Raw genomic sequence first — 21,102 nt, 5'->3', positions numbered from 1 at the left:
CCGTGTGGCGCTGTCAGGCGGTGGACAGCAATGGTGACATGAAGACGTAACAAAGACACAGAGCGCCTCCTCACACGGTGCGTCTGTCGATGCCTTTATTTCTAGTGAGTGCTGTACAGCCTGCACACCCTGGCATTCAGGATGGCAGGCTGAGGTTTGCAGACTACCTGTGAGGCAGGCGCCCCTCCACAGCGGGGACCTCTGCCCTGCTGGCGGGGTAAGGCCACAAAATCACCCGGACCTTAGAGTCGACGCTTCTCCTTGGCTTCCCTGAGCCGGCCTGCCTGCCGGGATAACTCGTACAGCTGCGGACCATGTTTAAACACCCCAGCGGCCCTTGGCAGTCAGAAGGCTCCCGGCTCTGGCACGGGAAACAGACCACCTGAGGCCTGACAGGTGACAGCCCTTTCTGGACGGCGTGGAAAATGTTTTCAACGCCTGACCTCACGCATGAGAGCGACCACCGAGCCTGGATGACCCAAGCCAGTCTTGGGTCCTACCTGCCGTTTCAAGCCTTCGACCAGGTAGGAGCCACATACAGGAGACAGATGTTTACATCAGGATAGAGCTCCAGGAATTCAGAAGAGCCATGTGGAACTTGGGATTATGGGAATTCATTCGATTGGACCGAGGGCTGGAAACCCAAGTCCACACAGAGCAATGGCAGCAGCGCAGCCTACCATCCCGGCTGGCAGGAGGCTGACGCAGGAAGATTCCAAAGTCAGGCCAGCCTGGGCTATACAGGGAGACTGTCTGAAAACCAAGCAATCACTTAGCTTCGAAAACCAGGAAGGAGTTTAACAAGTAGACAAGGGGGTAATTTGTATATGGGTAGCACAAAAGGAAGTCAGGAGACACATGCTTGGTGCCAAGTCCTGGGCCACAGAACAGAGCCATGTTTGTGAGGGGGTGGGAGGGGAGCCAGGCGGTCCTGGGCGGCGGCGGCAGCGGGGTCAGCCTGCAGTCCAGGGCTCAGAGCCACAGCCACAGCCGCCCTTCCTCAACGCCCTGCTCTCCTTCTGAGCCGTCCAGCTCTCTGTGTCACTTCCTTCCTGCGCTCTCCTAGAGCGTGCTTGGTGTGTGCTGTTATCAACCCCGCCCGTGTTCTCTAGTGGAAATACCTGGTAAATAGTTAACAGGCTACACACATTCACCTGCCAGCCAGGGATGCAGGCCCATTTCCCCCCGTCAGGGCGTGAGCGAGGCCGGGCAGCCTGGGTTTAGGACAATGGGGGACAGGAGGTGGGGTGGGAGACAAGCCCTGCTGCGGGGCCCCCTCTCCCCCAGCGCGCAGGGAGCTCTCACGTCAGTGGCTGGAGGCCGGAAGGCCAGCGGGGGATGGACGAGGCCAGCTCCCCGGCCTACCCCAGGGCGGCCGCTGCTCGGGATCACAGCCCACTCATTCTGAAGGCTGCTGCCCCCTGGCGACCGTGACCGTGACAGGACAAAGCGGGCCAGGTGGGTGGGAGGCCTGTCAGAAGTCACACCGGGAGAGGGAGCGCAACCTCCGGATGACCAGGTAGGTGGGAGGCCCGTCAGAAGTCACACCGGGAGAGGGAGCGAGCGCAACCTCCGGATGGCTTGTCTAGTACAGGGTCAAGCATCCAGGGCTGAGCTGGTGACCAGTCACGTGGCTCACATCCGTGGATGGAGCATCGCGCACGACACACCCACCTGATCCTACTGTTGGAGGTGACAAAAGGGGAGTGTGGGGAAATTGGAGGCTTTCCCTGGAGACATAACGACGTGATCGGGGCCGTGCAGCTGAGCCCTCAACTCTGTGCCAGTGACGTGCGGTGGTGGGGGCGGAGCTGGGGCGGAGCACCGCCGCTGACCAGGAGGCTCAAGGCGGGCACAGCGCGCCAGCGAGGCCTGCCCCAGCCTCAGAGCCAGTGCACACACGCGCTGCCTGCCACCAGCGCGACCAGAGACACGAATACACAAGCAAGCGCGTGTTCCTGGAGTGAGACGCACCAGGTGAGTACAAATATCTGTGGGTGTGAGGAAGCATCTTTGCTGCGCGGAGGATTCAGAATTTGTTTCAACTTTCTCGGTCTCTCTCCACATTTGCCCTATCTGGGAGAGGACTGCAAGAAGAATCTTCCAGGCCCAGCCCCGCGTTCCTTGGGGGCAGCTGAGCCAGGAGCCTGCACGTCCTGCCTGCCAGGGCCGGGGGCCGCTCAGGAACGACGATCACATATATGTCTCCAAGTCCACCAGGAGAGATCAGGCGTTCTTAACTCAAAAGGAACATGCTACTATTCAGTAAAACGTCATCTGCCCTCTTCACACATCACTCCTGGGGAAGGGAGGGAGTGGGCTTTGCACTCAGGGTTTTATGCCTGTTAGGCAGACAGCCTCCAGCCCTCATATTGCTAGTACTGGTGTTGTATAAGCCATGCACACTCCTGGCAGCTTTTCTTCTTTGAGTTGTGGTCCTGGGTTTGAACTCAGGGCCTCGGGCGTGCTACCCCTTGAGCCATCCACCCAGCCTCACAGCAGCTTCTCTAGCAACAAAAGGAAATTATGTTGGCATCCATCACCCATGGCAGGAAAGGTGGTGTCAGAGATCTGGCCAGGACCTGTCACAGGGCACACAGTGACCGACACACAGTGACCATTCAGCTGTCACAGGACACACAGTGACCGGTCAGCTCACTGTCACAGGACACACAGTGACCGGTCAGCTCACTGTCAAGGGACACACAGTGACCGTTCAGCTCACTGTCACAGGACACACAGTGACCGGTCAGCTGTCACAGGACACACAGTGACCACCCAACTCACTGTCACAGGACACACAGTGACCACCCAACTCACTGTCACAGGACACACAGTGACCGTTCAGCTCACTGTCACAGGACACACAGTGACCGTTCAGCTCACTGTCACAGGACACACAGTGACCGTTCAGCTCACTGTCACAGGACACACAGTGACCGTTCAGCTCACTGTCACAGGACACACAGTGACCGTTCAGCTCACTGTCACAGGACACACAGTGACCGTTCAGCTCACTGTCACAGGACACACAGTGACCGTTCAGCTCACTGTCACAGGACACACAGTGACCGGTCAGCTCACTGTCACAGGACACACAGTGACCGGTCAGCTCACTGTCACAGGACACACAGTGACTGGTCAGCTGTCACAGGACACACAGTGACCGTTCAGCTGTCACAGGATACACAGTGACCGGTCAGCTGGCTCTGCCGCCTGTTACAGGCGTGTCACCGGGAACGCGGCTCTCCCCGGTCCCTCCAGCTCCTGGCCGTCCCTCTGTGCTTGCTGGCCCCCCACGAGCTTCCTCGCTGGCCGTGTGTTCTTCCTTCCGTGGCTAAAGGCAGCACACCCCAGCTGAGGCTCAGGCTCGACCAACAACCTTTGGTTTTCACCTCTGAGGCCCCAAGTTCATATCCCGAAGTTCACAACCATCTACCACCCCTCCCGCACGACCCGTCGCACTCCAACCCGGAGTCTTCTTCCACTTTTTGCTTCAGATGCACATGGGTAACAATACTGAAAGCATGTCCTAATGACTACAGGAGACACAGGCCACCGTCTACTTGAAACTGCGTTTAGGTGGTTCACCATCTGATACGTCCACCGCTCCGCTTTGATCTCTCCCCTGGCCCCCCCATGCCAGGTCCAGGGCACTCATGGTCTCAGCTCTCAGCTTCAACGGTGCTCACGACCCCTCGCCCCGTCTGCACCCCGCCTGGGGACGCCCTCACTTCTCGGCACAGCTGCAGGGCTCCCCGTAGCTGGCTTCATCCGTCCCATCTCCAGAGCACAGAGCTCGCACGCCTGACCACAGTGCTGAGGCCCTGACCTCCTTTCCCCAGCCTCACCTCTGCCCTTTTCTCTAACAGGGACAGCAAACACTACTGTTACATAAACTATTTTTATTTGTACTTAAATAAAACCAGGACTGACCCTTATGTACAGGCACACGCACACCCACTCACACAGACGCACTCACGCGCGCGCACACACACACACACAGCCTTCCGTTCTCCTCTCCATCCACAGTCACATCAAACCCCACAGGTTCTCATTGTGACCATCTCACATCAACCCGAAGAAGGGAGACCGCCGTGCTAGCTGTGAGGGCCCTCCTCACCCGGAGCTCACGGTTCTCAGACAGCTCCAGGCGGACGCCAGACTTCTGGGGTAACCCACTGGCAGGGCCCCTCACAACCTATAAGCACCACCCAGTACCTAAAACTGCTCGCTAAGGGCTGACACTTCACCCAGGACAAATCCTGCCCTGCACAGGGGGAAAGAGAAGCAAGAGCCTTGGGTGTTTCCTGGGAAGAAGCAAAAAAGAGCATTTGAGCACCAAATTCCCTAATGCCACATTGCAGGAAGGCGTGGACATACAGCTCTGCCACTTCCACCCAGAAGAAACGAAAAAGCACAGGGGCAGGAACGGCCAGGCCGCGCGGCCTCGGGGGTCCCGCGTCTCTAGGCCCCGCAGGGAGCCTGTGAAGGGCCCTCTAGCACCTTGGCAGTGCTGGGCTCAGCCAGCCGGGGAAACACGCGTGCGCCGGCTGAGCCGACGGTGCTCTCCACGGCGAGGAGAGGGCTGGGCAGCCCGGAGCCCCGCCCGGAGCACTCGTCACACGAGGCCAGGTCAGAAGGGACCTCGGAGGGAAAGATGGTGCTTCCAGAGGCACACAGCCCATCCGCAGGCGACAGGCAGGCAGGGCAGAGCCCCAGGCCTCAGCAGCATTCCTAGGGCACCCTGGGAGCTGCCTGGGGTGGGGCCAGGGTCAGGGGGCAGCAGGGGGAAGCCTGTCCGTCCAGTCAGGTCAGAGGACTCGTTTTCCTGTGTCTTCTGTATCAAGTTCCCTGAGGGGAAGAGCCGGACAGCTGGAACTCAGACAGAGAGGGAAGCAGGGCGTTACCCGACAGAAGCGGCAGCAGACGAGGAGATGGGCAGGCCGAGAGCAAGCCTTCGCAACGAGTAAGGCCAAGAGAGAGCTGCCTCTTGGTGGATGCGTGAGGGGCGATGGAGACCACGGGCGCCGGAGCACTGGACACAGCGGACTCTCCTGGGAAGCACTGCGGCCGAGGACCTCGGGGGAGACCCCGGGGTGGGGCTCGGGGCCTGGGGGGCCACGTTCGGGAGGGTGATGCCAGCAGTCCTGGCCGGGTGCTGGCTACAGGCTGACGCTGCGCTGGTGGCGGCCCCCCCGGGCCCCCCCGTCGCTGCCCCGGCGGCCCCGGCTCTGCGGGCCCAGCTCCTGGCCGTCCAGGCTGGCGTGGTCCGAGAGGCCTCTCAAGTGCTCCACCGAGTCACACTTCTGCAGGTCAGAGGCGACCGTGCGCAGGCTCAGCAGGCTCAGCGTGTCCACGTCGGGGGTGGGGCCGGGCCCCAGCCCCCCGCCCTCAGCCCCCTCCGTCCCGCACTCCCCGTCCTCGGCGCCCACGGGGGAGGAGCGCCGGGGGCCGGGGGCGTGGGGGGGCAGCCCCCGGCGGCGAGCGTGGATCTGCTCACTGATCTGCTCCAGGTTCCGCAGGGCCACGGAGTAGCGAGTCTTGGCCTGAGCCACCTGCTGCTCCAGCTCCGTCACCTTGGCCTTGTGCTCCTGTGGGGGGTAGGGGGGTGACCGCACGCAGGGGGCGGGGGCACCCCAAGGCCTCTCCCCTTCCCACTCAGAACCGCAGGCCCGGCACCCCTAGGACCCACCGCAGGTCTCAGCGCGACCGCTTTCTCTGCTGTCTGCTCTGCCCGAGCGCTCCCTTCCACAGCCCTCCTCCCAGCTCCTCCTCTTCCTGCCGGTAACTGGTTTGGTTCCTTTCCCCAGCCCTGCGTTCCAATCCTTCCTTCTTCTCATCCACCTCCTCTTCCTCAACTTGGTTCTCGTGGGCACAAATCTCCACCTGGCCTCCCTCCTGCAGCCATGTTGCAGGTGGTCGAGGAGAAGCCTTTCCCGGCCCGCCCCACAGGAGGCGCCCCAGGCGCACGGAGCCCGCCCCGCCTCCCAGGCCTTTCCTTTTCTTGTCCCACTCAGCTACCTCCAGGATTTGGCTGAACTGGGCCTTGAGCTCAAAGTAGGGGCGGCTCTTGCCGATGGCCCGCCGGAGGGTCTTCTGCAGGGACTGGACGCGGGCCTCGGCCTGCTGGCACAGCCGGGTCACTCGCTGGTGCTCCCGCTCTCCTCGGAGCCGCTCCTCCTCCGCCTCGTTCACCTGGCCCCAAGCGGCGGGAGACACATCAGGGATCGGGGGCAGGCTGCCCATTCGAGCCCTGCCTCGGGGAACCGCAGCCCCACCGAGGGCAGAGCTGGCTCTCGTGCGAGGAACACACGTGCGTTAGCCACACGGCGTGGCCTGCTACCTGATCCCAGCTAGCCCTGAGGACGTGTTTCTGCAGCCACTGTGTCCCATGGTCTTATCTACCGTCAACCATGGCGCCCACCGCTCAGCCTTGCTGACGCTTGGACCAAGAATGCTGAGCCCATCCAGAGCACTCAGGAGCAGGAAGGGTACCTGTGAGCACTTACGAGCACTCATGAGCACGAAGTGCCCGCGAGCACACTGCACACACACCGGCGGCAGCGCAGTCCCGGGGCTCTCGAGTGCCTGAGGCGGGGTCAGGGCCCGAAGGAGGCCCTGGGAGGGAGGGAAGCCACAGCTGTGCCCGGGTCCCCGGTTTCTACACACCCCCTGTGCAGCGGGTGCCCATGTCCAAGGAGCACAGGATGACGCGGCAGCCGGCCAGCAGTGCACACGTGCCGCACTCTGGGCAGAAGCAGGCCCACCACCCTCATTACGCTACCCACACCACTGTAAATCCCCCCACGGGGAAGTTCTTTGTCCCGTTAGCATGAGCTCCTCAGTACAAGAAGAACCAAAAGACACAGCCACCTCCGACGGGCTGAAATGGGCCCCGCTCAAGATGCAGGTGACAGAACAAACCCATGACAGGGTCTTCTCATTCTTCAACCTACTTTCAAGCAGAGAAGGGAGACCATGCTGAGAACAGAAGCAGTCACCAAAAACAAGCCTAACAATGTGGCTGGCGGATCCAGGCGTCCATCAGCGACACAGTTTGGTTAGTCTCACTCAGAGGGGAGGCGCCCGGAGGGAACATTCTGAACTGAGGGAAGGCTGCAGGGGAGGCAAAGAAAGGAACACGGAGAGGAAACGGAGAGAGCGAAGGAGCGCGAGGCCCGGCGAGGCACCGCTGTGTGCGCACTCACCTTGCAGGTCGCGTGGTTGAGCATCTCTTGCCACGTGGGGTCTAGCCGGTTCTTGTCGGCCATGACACCCTGTTCAGCCACAAACACCATCTCCCGGGCGGCATTGTGCATGCTCACGGCCCGCTCGTACCGCAGAGCAGCCTTCTGTGTCTCCTGCTGGGCCTGGGGGGAGAAGGTCATCAGGATGAGGGGGGGCTGCTCTGAGCATGAGGACAGTAGACGGACAAAGGCCCACTTGCAATCACTGCTAGTGCCATTTCTAAACTTCACCAAGAAGGCCGTGAGAGCCATGTTCTATAATGCACATTTCCTAAGGATATGGCTGAGGAACAGAAATACATATTAACACTGGTGCTGGGTGGTCCATTTCTATAATCCTTGTTACTCAGGAGGCTGAAATCTGAGAATTAGAGTTTGAAAGCAGCCCAGGGAAGAAAAAAAAAAACAAACCCAAGATTCTGATCTCCAATTAACCAGCAACAATCTGGAAGAAGAAGTGTAGCACAAGAAGTGGCGCTGTGGCTCAAGTGGTCGAGTGCTCACCTTGGGCTGAAAAGCTCAGCGACAGTGCCTAGGCCAGAGTTCAGACCGACCAAAAAAAAAAAGAATAAGCGTAGCACAAACCAGCCATAGTGAAAAGGTCGAAGAGCATGAGAGCTGAGTTCAAGCCCCAGGCTCAGACCTAGATACACACACATATGTATACCTATAAAGTCTACCCATGGACGGCAGGGAGGTTTATACTCTCAAAGGCGGTGTCCTTGGGCCCTAGAAAAGTCCTTACCATTTCAGTTGGAAGGCAGGAAGGGCTGTGGGCCAAATGTTACAGGAAATAGGCTTCAGAGATCCACATCCAGAGGGTAAGTTGAAGAAAATAACCACATATGTGTTCAAAGATATTCATCACAGCCATACAGATCAACTGTCCTTAATCAAACATCTAAAACCCAAAATGCTCCAAAATCTGAAACTTCTTGAGTGCCAATGTAACACCGCAAGCAAAAAATTCAAAATTCAACCATGCACAAAATGATTAAAGATATTTGGATAAAAATTACCTTCAGGCTCTGTGTATAGGGTATTTATGAAATATAATGAATATTTCAACATGAAACCAGAAACACTTTTGGTTCCAAGCATTTCAGATAAGGGATTTAACCAAGCAAAAAACTGAAAGTAAATTTTGTTTTTTCTTTCTTCTTTGCCAGTCCTGTGGTTTGAACTCAGGGCCTGGGTGCTGTCCCTGAGCTTCTTTTTCTCAAGGCTAGCACTCTACCACTTAATCCACAGCACCACTTCTGGCTTTTTCTGTGTATGTGGTACTGAGGAATGGAACCCAGGACTTCATTCATGCTAGGCAAGCACTCTACCACTAAGCCACGTTCCCAGCCCTGCAAACTTGTTTTCAATTGCAAGAAATTCACTAAGCAAATAGCAGTGTACTTTTGAAATGGCATGGTTAAGTTAAAAGCTGTGAGTCAACTCAGTGGCAAAGTACTTGCTTAGTATGCAAGACTCTGGGTTTGATCCCGGCACCCCCACTCCATTATATATGGCCATACATATACACACACACACATATATATAGATATACGTATGCATATACACATGTATATGTGTATAGGCATATATATACACACACACATATATACACACACACATATATATATACTCATGCATATACACATGTATATGTATACAAGCATATATATACACACATACACGTATTTGTATATGTGTGTATATACACATACAGACATGGTATCATATATCATAATGGTAATAGAACAAGAACAGTACATATTGTATAATCTCATTTTGTAAAATACATAGCAAAATCATTTTTAAAACAAACTACAAAAAACACACATGGTTATCTGTGCTACATGAATCACATTGTGTATTTTCTATTTTTTGACATCTTGAAGGCAAGCTAGTTTGGAAGGGATTGTGCCTCCCAGGGCTAACAAATTCCTACACTGTAACTCCTCCGTTTCACCAACCAACCTAAAGCTGAATTCCCCAACCACCTTTACCAAACTAATTCTCACACACCAAGCCAATATTTTGCTTGCCCTAAAACCACCTCAGGGCCAGGAACTAGAAAACTAGATACCACTCTTATAGCCTAGAGTCTATCATATCTGTTCAGACTAGCCCATCCTAAAATCACTCCAACTTGCCTACCAGCTTTACCCATTCTTTCCTAGGAAAGCCAGAGTCAGGCAATGGGCTATGCTTTCTTCACTAGTGCCACCTACTGGCGCCTAGTGAGACCCTCTCCTGGCTGCTCATGGCTCAGGCCCTTCCGAAGTCTTCTTTAGAAATAAACTTCTTTGGAGGCAGTTGTCCACAGATCTAGCACCTTTACATACCGGAATAAAACAAATAATGGATATCCGAGGAGGATTTGGGGCAGTTTTGGATTTCTTTTCATTCTTTTTTTTTTTTCTTTTTTGGTAGAAAACTGTAGACAGAGACTCATGGGCCCCTCTGCCTGGGCTGGCTCCGAGCCGTGCCCCTGACCTCTTGAGTAACTAGGGTTACGGGCATGAGCCACCAGTGCCTGGGCTGGTTTCTTGTTTCTACTAGTCTTATGGTAAACAGATAATTTATGTAAAAACACAGAAGAGGATTGGGTCAAGAGGGTGGATTAAACAAAGACAAGACACATAAAAGACACAAGAAGCAAAGGGAGAGAGAGAGTGGTGGGGGGGGTGAAAATAGTAGAACATTACAAGTAGTATAATAGATAAGCCCTAAGACCGGATTCCTGACAAACAGAAGACATTTCAATTAAACATCAACAAGGGGAGAGTGTGGGTATAGCTCAGTGGTCGAATTTTTGCCTAGCCACTGGGTTTGATTACAAAAAGAAAACAAGAAAAATAAACAAAAATTTAAGGAAAGCAATAAAAGCCAAAAAATAACAATGAACATTAGCAGAACGGAGTTAGACTTTCTATCTCAGGACCCACAAGCCTGCTTCCCACCGTGTCTGAGGCCATAAGCCCAATTTCTAGATCTTAGCCACGGGAGGAGAGGAGTTTCCTCCACCGGCGGGACTCTGGGACTCTCTCCGTCAGGTGCGACGCTTTGTTTATACTCCATCCAGACACAGCAGTCTGAAGCCCTCCCCGAGGGCCAGCCACTGTACCTCCTTGGCCAGCCGCCGGGCCTCGTAGTAGGGCCGGGCCTTCTCAATGCAGCTGCCCAGGTGGGAGCCCTGAGTGTTGAGCTTCCTGGCCGATTCCTGCAGAATCCTGCGGTAGGTAGTTCTGGCTTCCTGGCGGAGGGGAAACAAGCATATTGGTTCTGTACTCTCTTCTTTCCACGACTGTTCTTCCCCCTGCCACTGTCTCGATCTGGGACGGATACAGAGACACCCCGGGACCAGCCTGAGCACGGGACAGAGACACACTCACGTCTAGCTGTAGCTCCACCTGATTGATCTCCTCACTGGCCTGGTTCAGGTGCTCCAGCTCTTCCTGCCAAGAGGAGCAGTGAGTTAGCGCAGAAGGACGTTGCAGAGCGGGTCACGCCCAGAGCAAGCCCCAAAGGACCAGAGGAGGGAAGGGAAGAGAAATGAACTATTCCACTGCCCCCTTCTCTGGAGACATAATGTAGACCATTACATGTAACCTTCACAACTCCACTTTGTGCTGGGCAATCAGACCCTTATTTTAAGGATGAGGAAACTGACGTTCAGGGAATGCATTACTAAAATGCACACAGTATGGTAGCAATGAGTCAACCACCTGTTGCACCGCTTTCTCTCAAGGGAGACCCCTTGGAGCTGCAGGGCTCCTACAAGAGAGCCCTGGCCAGGTCCACTGGGCGCATGCACACTGGAGACTCACCACCTCTAAGCAGGGTAACTCAGGAACTTACCACACAGACAGTGAGGAAGAGCATCACATACTCTTCAGGCTCCTGGAGTAAGAACACTGAGTGAGCCTCGCTGACGCAGTGTCATCTGCCTGGGCAGCTGGCCAGGGCAAGATGCCCGGAGTGGCAGCTCCACCCCACCCCGAGCACCAACGAGTAGGCCCCAAGGTAGACAAGTTCACGTCACAGAGCACCATAGGGCTGGGGTACTTGGGCTCCTCCCGGTGGCAAAGGAGCCCCTCGGAGCCTAGTGTGGTTTTACAATATAAGAAAGCTCGGGAGGGCCACGGAGACCAAAGTAAAAACTGCCACCAGCCAGATGCCCATGGCTCCCGCCTGTCATTCTAGCTACTCAGGGGGCTGAGATCTGAGGATCACGGTTCAAAGCCAGCCCCAGCAAGGAAAGCCCCTGAGACTCTTATCTCCAATAAATTACCAGAAAACTGGAAGTGACGCTGTAACTCAAGTGGTAGAACCCTCGCCTTGAGCTGAAGAGCTGAGGGACAGCACCCAGGACCAGAGCTCAGGCCCCACGACCAACAAAAAACAAAAATACCTGCCACCAGCATTTCATATGGAAGAGAGAGGGTAAGCCCAAGGAAACAGTGCACAGAACCACAAGGGATTGGCGGACGACACAGACCAAGACCACAGAGAGTACCGGCTCCCAAGAGGCCTATGGCCTGCTCGGACAGTTGGGACCCCATGTCCCAGTGAAGTCCCCCGGGGCATAGAGGCGTTCCCAGGGGAAAGCAGCAGGTGTGCCTTACTTGTCCCCGACTGGACAAAGAGGCAATGAAATGACTGCAGGCTTTCTGTGGACTGGCAGAGGGCGAGTGGTCCTCGTCTGGAGGCACCCTCCTTGGTGCAAGGAAGCACACAAGCTCCCAGCGTTCCTAAGGAGCGAAGAGACTCCCAGAGAGCGCTGGTCAACCCCACGGGCTCTGTCTCCAGAAACGCTTAGTGCTTGGCTGCAGGCTCCATGGGACTGCAGGACCCAGACCCGCGTTTGCACAATACATACACACTTTGATCCTGAGTACTCTGCTCCCACCAGCACACACATACATGCTTTGATCCTGAATACTCTACTCCCTGTATAACTCTACACACACACACACACACACACACACACACACACACACTTTGATCCTGAATACTCTAAGTTTGTAAGAAACAGGAAATCAGTCAGATGCATTCAATACAGCAAAAGAAATACAAAAGCAAAAACCTATAATGGAATAAAGAACCAGTATATGAAATTATGCCTACTCAAAGGGAGCATGAGCTTGTCTCTACATTTTCTAGAATAGAGCAGTAGACAGAAGTATAATGTGAACTGCATATGGAGTGTTTACATTGTGTCTTGTGTGTTCTACTTCTTGGTAGGACTGTGACTTGAACCCAGGGCCTCTACTTGAGCCACACCTTTTTTGCCTTTATTCTTCAGATAGAGTCTCACCAACTTTTTTGCCCAGGCTAGTCTTGAACCACATTCCTCCTGTCTTCGCCTGTCTAGTAACTGGATAACAGTGTAAGCAACTCTGCTTAGATAGAATACAAACTTTCCAGCAATCATATTTTTTTTTTTTTGGTCTGAGACCAGAACTTGAAGTCAGTACCTGACGCTTCTACCCATGCCTCCAACCCCACAATCACATTTTTAAAAACCAAAAAACCAAGTGAAATTTAAATAATACATTTCACTTCACCCAATATATCTAAAATGCCATTTTATCATGTAGATATAAAATATTAACCATACTTTTATATTCTTTAAAACGAACTCTACTATATCCACATGAATTTGGCTTTTGTTACATCTTAAAGACACTGGCATCTGAATTCTGGGTTGGGCCATGTGGGTCTAAAAGCTGACATGCATATTGGGAACTGAACCAGTCAAACAACCCAATGATGTGAAACAACAAATCACGCAAGAACAGGGAGCTGACACAATTCAGAGGACTTGAGAGCCCTTAACAGCAGAACCAACACCACAGAGACAGAGCTCCAAGTTTCACAAAGTCACCTCAATAAGGACATCACCACAGCAGATGGGATTACGGGGGGGGGGGTTAGGGGGGTAGGGGGGTGGGGGGAGGCTCTCAAAAAGGCAATCCTGTCAGAGTTAGAGGCAACATCATTCCTGATACGCCCCACCCCACCACAGGGTTTCAGGCTGTCTAGAAGTGACCAGTCCTTCGACAGCTTGTACTGAAATGATCTAAGGCTGCTCATTTACATTAGGTGAAAAATGATGAGAAACAGAATTTGTGACAGTTTGGTCTAGTTCCAGGACCCAGTCTTTGATTTCACTGTCCTGCCTGAGTGGCACTTGGGTGAGATTGAGGCTGTCCTTGCTCAGATGTCTCAGAAGACAGAAGTACTCCTAGAAAAGTAACCTAGAAAACCCACAGCCCTTGTAGAAAAGTAAAGGCCTCAGGAACACAATAATCATTGATTCTAAGGGTGAAGGGAAATTGTTGAAGACCACCTGGCAATGTTTGTATAAGCAAACTGAAGTCCAAGATCAGAAGCCTACTTGTTTGTATGGAGACTGCTCACAGTCCCCAGCCCTCTGCTTCAACAAGACAATCAGAAGTAGATAGCTCAGCATAATCTGTCCCCAATGGAAAGTTATCAGTGCGCTTTCTACTGCCAGTGGTGGGGGTGCCATCATCCTGCAATGGAAGAAAATCACTAGCTTCCAGGAGTGGAGGTGCACATCTGCGATCACGAGTTTTGGGAGGCTGAAATAGGAAGATCACAAAGCAGAGTCAGGCCGAGCCTGTCTTTAGAAAAGTAAACTGGGCATGGGTGGCTCATACCTGTAACCTTAGCTACTCAGGAGGCTAAGATTTGAGGTTCACGGTTTGGAGCCAGCCCAGGCCAAAAAAAAAAAAGTCTGTGAAACTCTTACCTCCAATTAACCACCCCAAATTCAGAAGTGGAATTGTGGTTCAGGTGGCAGAACACTAGTCTTAAGCAAAACAGCTCAAGGGCAGTGCTCAGGGCCCAAGTTCACGCCCCAGGATCAACAGATATACGCACATATATATGTACATAGGTATATATGTGTATGTATATATATATACACACACACACGTACATGTGCATATGCACATGGGTATGTATATATGACGAGGAGAAGCCAGGCAGTGGCGGCAGTGGCAGCAAGATGGGAGGGCAGGGCAAGCTGGGACCCAGGAAACCAGCCTGGAGCAGGTCCAAGGCAACTATGAGTGGGAGTCACTGCGTAGTCAGGTTTTGTTTGGGGCAGTCACAACACATTCCATCTGGCCTGCTCCACCAGGGCCTCCGGCCCTCAGCTGAAGTGGAGTTCTGAGTCATCACCCCTCGGTGAGCCGCGGCCAGCAGGGAGGGCAGCCTCCCTTGGGCACGCTGGACACGGTCCCAGAATGCCAGGCCGCTGACTCGAAAGCACAGCCACGGCGGCCAGCGCCTCCCACCCCACCTGTGGCCAGCTCCCGTCCCCTCCCATAGTGCGCTGAGAGACTCAGGGAGATAATAAGCAGGACCCACAACTTTCCTGTGAGAGTTCCACCAACAAGGACATAGAGATAACAGCTCAGCCCAAAGACGCTGGAGAGGGGTAATTACACGAGCGTGTCCACGCGGCTGAATAAACCATCGTGAATAAATTACATGAGCGTGTCCACACAGCTGAATAAACCATCATGAATAAATTACGTGTGTCCACGAAGTTGAATAAGCCATTGTGAATAAATTATGTGTGTGTCCACGCAGCTGAATAAACAATTGTGAATAAATTACATGAGTGTGTCAACACAGTTGAATAAACCATCGTGAATAAATTACGTGTGTTCATGCAGCTGAGTAAACCATTGTGAATAAATTATGAGTGTGTCCACACACTCATATGATGGTTGAATAAACCATCATAAATTACATGTCCACACAGTTGAATAAATAATTGTGAATAAAGTATGTGTCCACGCAGTTTAATAAACTATTGTGAATAAATTACGTGTACACGCAGTTGAATAAATAATAGTGAATTACATGTGTCCACAGTTAAATAATTGTGAATAAATTATGTGTGTCCACACAGTTGAATAAACCATCATGAATAAATTACGTGAGTGTGTCCATGCAGTTGAATAAACCATTGTGAATAAATTATGTGTGTCCACACAGTTGAATAATTGAGAATAAATTATGTGTGTGTACATGCAGTTGAATAAATAATTGTGAATAAGTTACGTGTCCACAGTTGAATAAACCATTGTGAATATGAATAAATTATGTGTGTGTCCACATAGTAGAATAGTGAATTATGTGTGTCCACGCAGTTGAATAATTGTGAATTACTTGTGTCCACACAGTTGAATAAAGCATTGTGAATAAATTACATAAGTGTGTCCACACAGTTGAATAAAGCATCGTGAATAAATTACGTGAGTGTGTCCACGCAGTTGAATCAACAATTGTGAATAAATTGTGTCCACACAGTTGAATAAATAATAGTGAATAAATTACATGTGTCCACACAGTTGAATAAACCATTGTGAATAAATTACGTGCGTGTATCCATGCAGTTGAATAAACAATTGTGAATTATGAGTGTGTACACACAGTTGAATAAATTACGTGTCCACAGTTGAATAAACCATTGTGAATAAATTATGTGTACACATTGTTGAATAGTGAATTGTGTGTCCACACAGTTGAATAATTGTGAATAAATTACTCGTGTCCACACAGTTGAATAAAGCATTGTGAATAAATTACGTGAGTGTGTCCACGCAGTTGAATAAATAATAGTGAATAAATTATGTGTCCACGCAGTTGAATAAACCATTTTACGTGTGTCCACACAGTTGAATAAACCATTGTGAATAAATTACGTGTGTCCACACAGTTGAATAAACCATTGTGAATAAATTACGTGCGTGCATCCACGCAGGTGAATAAACAATTGTGGTATCACAAAAAGGCAGAGCACAGCACAGGGATTACTAGACCCAGGCCATGCTGGCAGCGCCCTACCTTCCACCGAGACCCTTTCTAAGAAGGCCCGAGGACTGTGAGAACTCAAGGGATGTCAACAGGGAGAGCCAGCCTTCCCTAGAGGGGAAGACAACATAGTGCAGTACCCGCTGGCTTGCTGCCACAGGCGGCCTGGCCTGCACACCGAAAGTCCCAGCCCCACATCAGAGGACAGCCACTTTGCCCTACCCCTCGCTGGTGGCTCGGCCCTGGCTGTGCGCCGGGCCACCTCTCACCCCACTCACACCAAGTGAGTCCAGGTGTCTGGCAAATGTTTTATGACTCCCTGGTGGGGTTTGATGGGTTTACGGGTGGAGACCAACGGCATGAATTGAAGATTCAGGAAGATGGACACTCACTGAAACTGCCAACAGTTACATGAATCTCAGAAGGACACGTCTTCACCTTCCCCCATCCAGGGCCACGCACAACAGGGCATGAAGAAGGGCCGGCCCCATACTAGGGTGACTTTCACACAAGACATCAAATCTTGACTGAGCTGGAGGAATGGCCAGGCCACACACATCATGTGCTGGAAATACCTCAAAAGCTCTCCTCCCTATGCAAATACAAGGTTCCACAGCATGCCACACAATGCACAAGAGAAACAAGGAGATGGCCTCCTCCTGTAAGTCACATTGCAAGCTCAGTGGTGGCAAAGTGGCTCTTGCACCTCCTCAGGATGCCAACCCGCACAAGCTCAGCTGAGAGAAAGAACTGTGGAGTGACAGAGATGTTCCATTGCTGCACTATCAGTATAGCACTGCCAATACAGCACAGAAGAACTCCGCTTTTTATCAGAGATGTTAATTTCCAGAAAAATCACAAAAGACTGGAGACTGCTTGAATATAGCCCAAGACTTTTACACAACTTACCCCTTCAGTGGACAATAAACCAAACAAGAAAAAAATTCACCTGTTTTCAATGTAGCCTCCTGAGGCTCAGCAGAAATAAATTACTGACTTACGCCAGAAATAACCAGCACATCGCTGCTTCCACGTAAGCACTTTCGCATCCTGAGAGGCGTTCCCCTCACTGTCCCATGTCCCGGGAACCCACCAAAAAAAATGGCCACATAAGACTGGCTTTGGTCCCTTCACAACTTACTGGAACAATCCAGTCAAGGTTTGTTGACAGAGAAACCCATGGGTTCAAGCCTGAGATGCTCTTACTCGGAAATGACTGAAAGTCAGGCTGGGGCACAACCACACACGAGCGTCCTGTTCATTACCTGCCCAAGCAGCTCCTCCAGCAATTCCTTCTGCCGAATGCCTTGGAATACCACAGCTCGGCGTAGTTGGCCAGCCATCAGCTCTGCCCAAGCCCCAAGGCTCCCACACAGAGGTCTCTACCAAGCAAACTGTGACTAGTCTAAGGCAAGGAACTTCTTTCCCACCACTCTCTCCACGACACCCCAAGCCTGTAAGTAAGAACTGATCATAGCGAAACACATTCTCGTACATACATACATTGTTAATAGGCCCAAACCTGACACCACCTGAAAGGTCTGACAGCTAACAGAAGTGAACGTCACTGGAAGAGGGAAGCAGGGAAAGGGAAGATTGCTTCCAAGCCGTCCAATCTTGGAATCACCTCATTTCGTTTCTGAAACGAGCAGCTCCTCTGCTTGACACCAACTTCAAGTGTGCCGGGTGCTGACAAGGCTCACTGCGCTCCCCGGGCACCCGCAGGCCGTCCCCGCACCGCCAGCGCTGTCGGACACCGGCCACGTTACGCGGACGCGCTGTGACAGGCCTGCCCAGGCCGGCGCACGGAGGGGCGCACGGAGGGGCGGCGCGGAGGGGCGGCGCGGGCGCGGCCGCGGGCTCCTCACCTGGATGCGGGGGTCCAGCTCCTCCTCTTCCCGCGGGGGCACTTTGGCGTCGCCCCCGCGGCCTCGGCCCGCCGCGGGCGGCTCGGCGGCCGGGCTCCTGGGCGCCGCGTCCTCCACCGGCTCCGGCCGCAGCTCGCCCGGCGGGGTCTCCCGGCCCCCGGGGGCCTGTCTGCACTCGGCCATGCTGGGGCCTAGGGGCGGGAGGGGGCCGCCATGCCGGCCGGCCGGGCTTCCGGGCCCCGGAGACCCCCGGGGGGAGCTCCTCTTCTCCAGCGCGCCGCGGCGGAAGGCACAGAGGGCGGCGGCGGCGGCCCGGGGCCCGAGCCGGGGCGCGCGAACGCCGCCGGAGCCCGCCCGCGCCGGCCGGGGCCGCGGCCTGCGAGCGGGGCCCGAGCTGTCAGGAGACAAAAGCCGGGTCACACGGCCGCCTGCGAGCGCGCGGCCCCCGCGCGTGCCCCGCGGGCTCGGGCCCCGCCGCCCGCCCGCCACGCCGCCCGCCGCGCCCCGCCCCGCCGCCCGCCCGCCCCGCCCCGCCGCCCGCCCGCCCCGCCCCGCCCCGCCGCCCGCCCGCCCCGCCCAGCCGCCCGCCCGCCCCGCCCCGCCCCGCCCCGCCCCGCCCCGCCGCCCGCCCGCCCCGCCCCGCCCCGCCGCCCGCCCGCCCCGCCCCGCCCCGCCGCCCGCCCGCCCCGCCCAGCCGCCCGCCCGCCCGCCCCGCCCCGCCCCGCCCCGCCGCCCGCCCGCCCCGCCCCGCCGCCCGCCCCGCCCCGCCCCGCCCCGCCGCCCGCCCCGCCCCGCCCCGCCCCGCCCCGCCGCCCGCCCCGCCCCGCCCCGCCGCCCGCCCCGCCCCGCCCCGCCCCGCCCCGCCCCGCCGCCCGCCCCGCCGCGCCGCGCCCCGCCCCGCCCGCCCCGCCGCCCCGCCCGCCCCGCCCCGCCGCCCCGCCCGCCCCGCCCCGCCGCCCGCCCCGCCCCGCCCGCCCCGCCGCCCCGCCCGCCCCGCCGCCCCGCCCGCCCCGCCCCGCCGCCCGCCCCGCCGCGCCCCGCCCCGCCCCGCCCGCCCCGCCGCCCCGCCCGCCCCGCCCCGCCCCGCCGCCCGCCCGCCCCGCCCCGCCCCGCCCCGCCGCCCGCCCCGCCCCGCCGCCCCGCCCGCCCGCCCCGCCGCCCCGCCCGCCCGCCCGCCCCGCCGCGCCCCGCCCCGCCCCGCCGCCCGCCCCGCCCCGCCCCGCCGCCCGCCCGCCCCGCCGCCCGCCCCGCCGCCCCGCCGCCCCGCCCCGCCCCGCCCCGCCCCGCCCCGCCCCGCCGCCCGCCCGCCCCGCCCCGCCCCGCCGCCCGCCCGCCCCGCCCCGCCCCGCCGCCCGCCCGCCCCGCCCAGCCGCCCGCCCGCCCGCCCCGCCCCGCCCCGCCCCGCCGCCCGCCCGCCCCGCCCCGCCGCCCGCCCCGCCCCGCCCCGCCCCGCCGCCCGCCCCGCCCCGCCCCGCCCCGCCCCGCCGCCCGCCCCGCCCCGCCCCGCCGCCCGCCCCGCCCCGCCCCGCCCCGCCCCGCCCCGCCGCCCGCCCCGCCGCGCCGCGCCCCGCCCGCCCCGCCGCCCCGCCCGCCCCGCCCCGCCGCCCCGCCCGCCCCGCCCCGCCGCCCGCCCCGCCCCGCCCGCCCCGCCGCCCCGCCCGCCCCGCCGCCCCGCCCGCCCCGCCCCGCCGCCCGCCCCGCCGCGCCCCGCCCCGCCCCGCCCGCCCCGCCGCCCCGCCCGCCCCGCCCCGCCCCGCCGCCCGCCCGCCCCGCCCCGCCCCGCCCCGCCGCCCGCCCCGCCCCGCCGCCCCGCCCGCCCGCCCCGCCGCCCCGCCCGCCCGCCCGCCCCGCCGCGCCCCGCCCCGCCCCGCCGCCCGCCCCGCCCCGCCCCGCCGCCCGCCCGCCCCGCCGCCCGCCCCGCCGCCCCGCCCCGCCCCGCCGCCCCGCCGCCCCGCCCGCCCCGCCGCCCCGCCGCCCCGCCCGCCCCGCCGCCCCGCCCGCCCCGCCGCCCCGCCGCCCCGCCGCGGCTGTCACCCCGGGCCCGGGCCGGGCTAGGCCGGGACGCCCGCCGCCATTCCCGGCCGTCCGCAGCCCCAACGCCGGGCGCGAGCCGCGGACTGCGCTGCCTTACCTCAGTTTACCTCTCCATGTGCGGAGCTAACCAGCAGCAAACAATCTTCCCCCGCCCTCCCGGCAACAAGCAGGTCCAACCACAGAACGACCCGGCCGGCAGGAAGCGGAACTGCGTCATCCCACAACAACGCCCACCCCGCCCCGCCCCGCCCTCCCCCGGCTGGGTCCGGCGACGCGGCCCCGCCCCGCCCGCGGCCCCGCCCACACCCGACCCGCCCGCGGCCACGCCCACACCCGCCCCCGCGGCCCCGCCCCCGCGGCCCCGCCCCGCCAGCGGCCACGCCCCGTTCGTGGCCACGCCCACACCCGCCCCCGCGGCCCCGCCCCGCTCGCGGCCCCGCCCCACCGCGCAGCTGCCGTACAAGATGGTGGCGCGGTGTCCCCCCACCGCCTTACGTTTCTCCGATTCCCCGTCGACTCCCACCAAGCATAACGGTGAAGCCAACGTGAGCGCGCAGCCCTGAGGAAGCCGGAATCCTCCTGAGGTGCTAGCCGTGACGCCAAGGCCACAAAACGACAGCGAGTGGAGCGCCGCCATCTTGCTTTACGGTACACAGACGCCAGCGCGCCGGAAAGTCACTTCCTGCCTCGGCCGGAAGTGCGGGCGCCGGAAGTGAGTGCCGCACTTCCGCGGGCGGGCGGGCCCCTGCGCGCCGGGCCCGTGGGCGCGGGAGCGCGGTGCCGTGCCGCGGTCGGTCCGCTCGGCGCGCCGCGCGGCCCCTCGGGTGGGCCGCGGTGGAGGAGCCGGCGCGGCCGTCCCGGGGTCGCTGCCGCGGCCGGGGAGCCGCCCGCCGCCCTCGGACGCCCGGCGGGGTGCGTGAGGCCCCGCGCTCGACCCTCCGCACCGGCGACGCGGGGAAGCCCGGCGCGGGAGCCAGAGGCCAGGACGGCCCGGGCCGGCAAAAAGACGCGAAGTTTTGAGGACTGGTCAGTGCTTGGCTTGAGTGGTCGAGCGCCCTGCGAGCGCTCACACCCCAGCGCTGGTGCGCACCACACACAGA

General features: G+C 58.0%; 1 protein-coding gene across 1 annotated transcript; it reads right to left on the bottom strand.

The window, feature by feature from the left end:
* Positions 1-772: 772 nt before the first annotated feature.
* On the bottom strand, positions 773-20,185 carry LOC138809248 (SH3 domain-binding protein 5-like). The gene is made up of 7 exons (XM_069995758.1): positions 20,100-20,185; positions 17,969-18,362; positions 10,637-10,699; positions 10,369-10,497; positions 7,212-7,373; positions 6,025-6,198; positions 773-5,594 (listed from the first exon to the last, which is right to left on the bottom strand). The coding sequence occupies exons 2-7, from the start codon at positions 18,149-18,151 to the stop codon at positions 5,166-5,168; spliced, it is 1,140 nt and encodes a 379-aa protein (XP_069851859.1). The 5' UTR covers positions 18,152-18,362; positions 20,100-20,185; the 3' UTR covers positions 773-5,165.
* Positions 20,186-21,102: the final 917 nt, after the last annotated feature.

This window comes from Dipodomys merriami, unplaced genomic scaffold (assembly GCF_024711535.1).
Source record: "Dipodomys merriami isolate MVZ:Mamm:240054 unplaced genomic scaffold, mDipMer1.0.p SCAF_1023, whole genome shotgun sequence".
In the NCBI taxonomy this organism is placed as follows: domain Eukaryota; kingdom Metazoa; phylum Chordata; class Mammalia; order Rodentia; family Heteromyidae; genus Dipodomys; species Dipodomys merriami.
The sequence above is the reverse complement of the archived record's forward strand: the minus strand, read 5'-3'. Positions and strand labels throughout refer to the sequence as shown.

Excerpts from the sequence above, each read along its gene's own strand:
- LOC138809248 (XM_069995758.1), bottom strand. The coding sequence starts at position 18,151 with ATGGCCGAGTGCAGACAGGCCCCCGGGGGCCGGGAGACCCCGCCGGGC. Across the intron at positions 6,199-7,211 it reads TCAACCACGCGACCTGCAAG|GTGAACGAGGCGGAGGAGGA; the intron begins GTGAGTGCGCAC and ends GCTTGGGGCCAG. Across the intron at positions 5,595-6,024 it reads AGTTCAGCCAAATCCTGGAG|GAGCACAAGGCCAAGGTGAC; the intron begins GTAGCTGAGTGG and ends TACCCCCCACAG.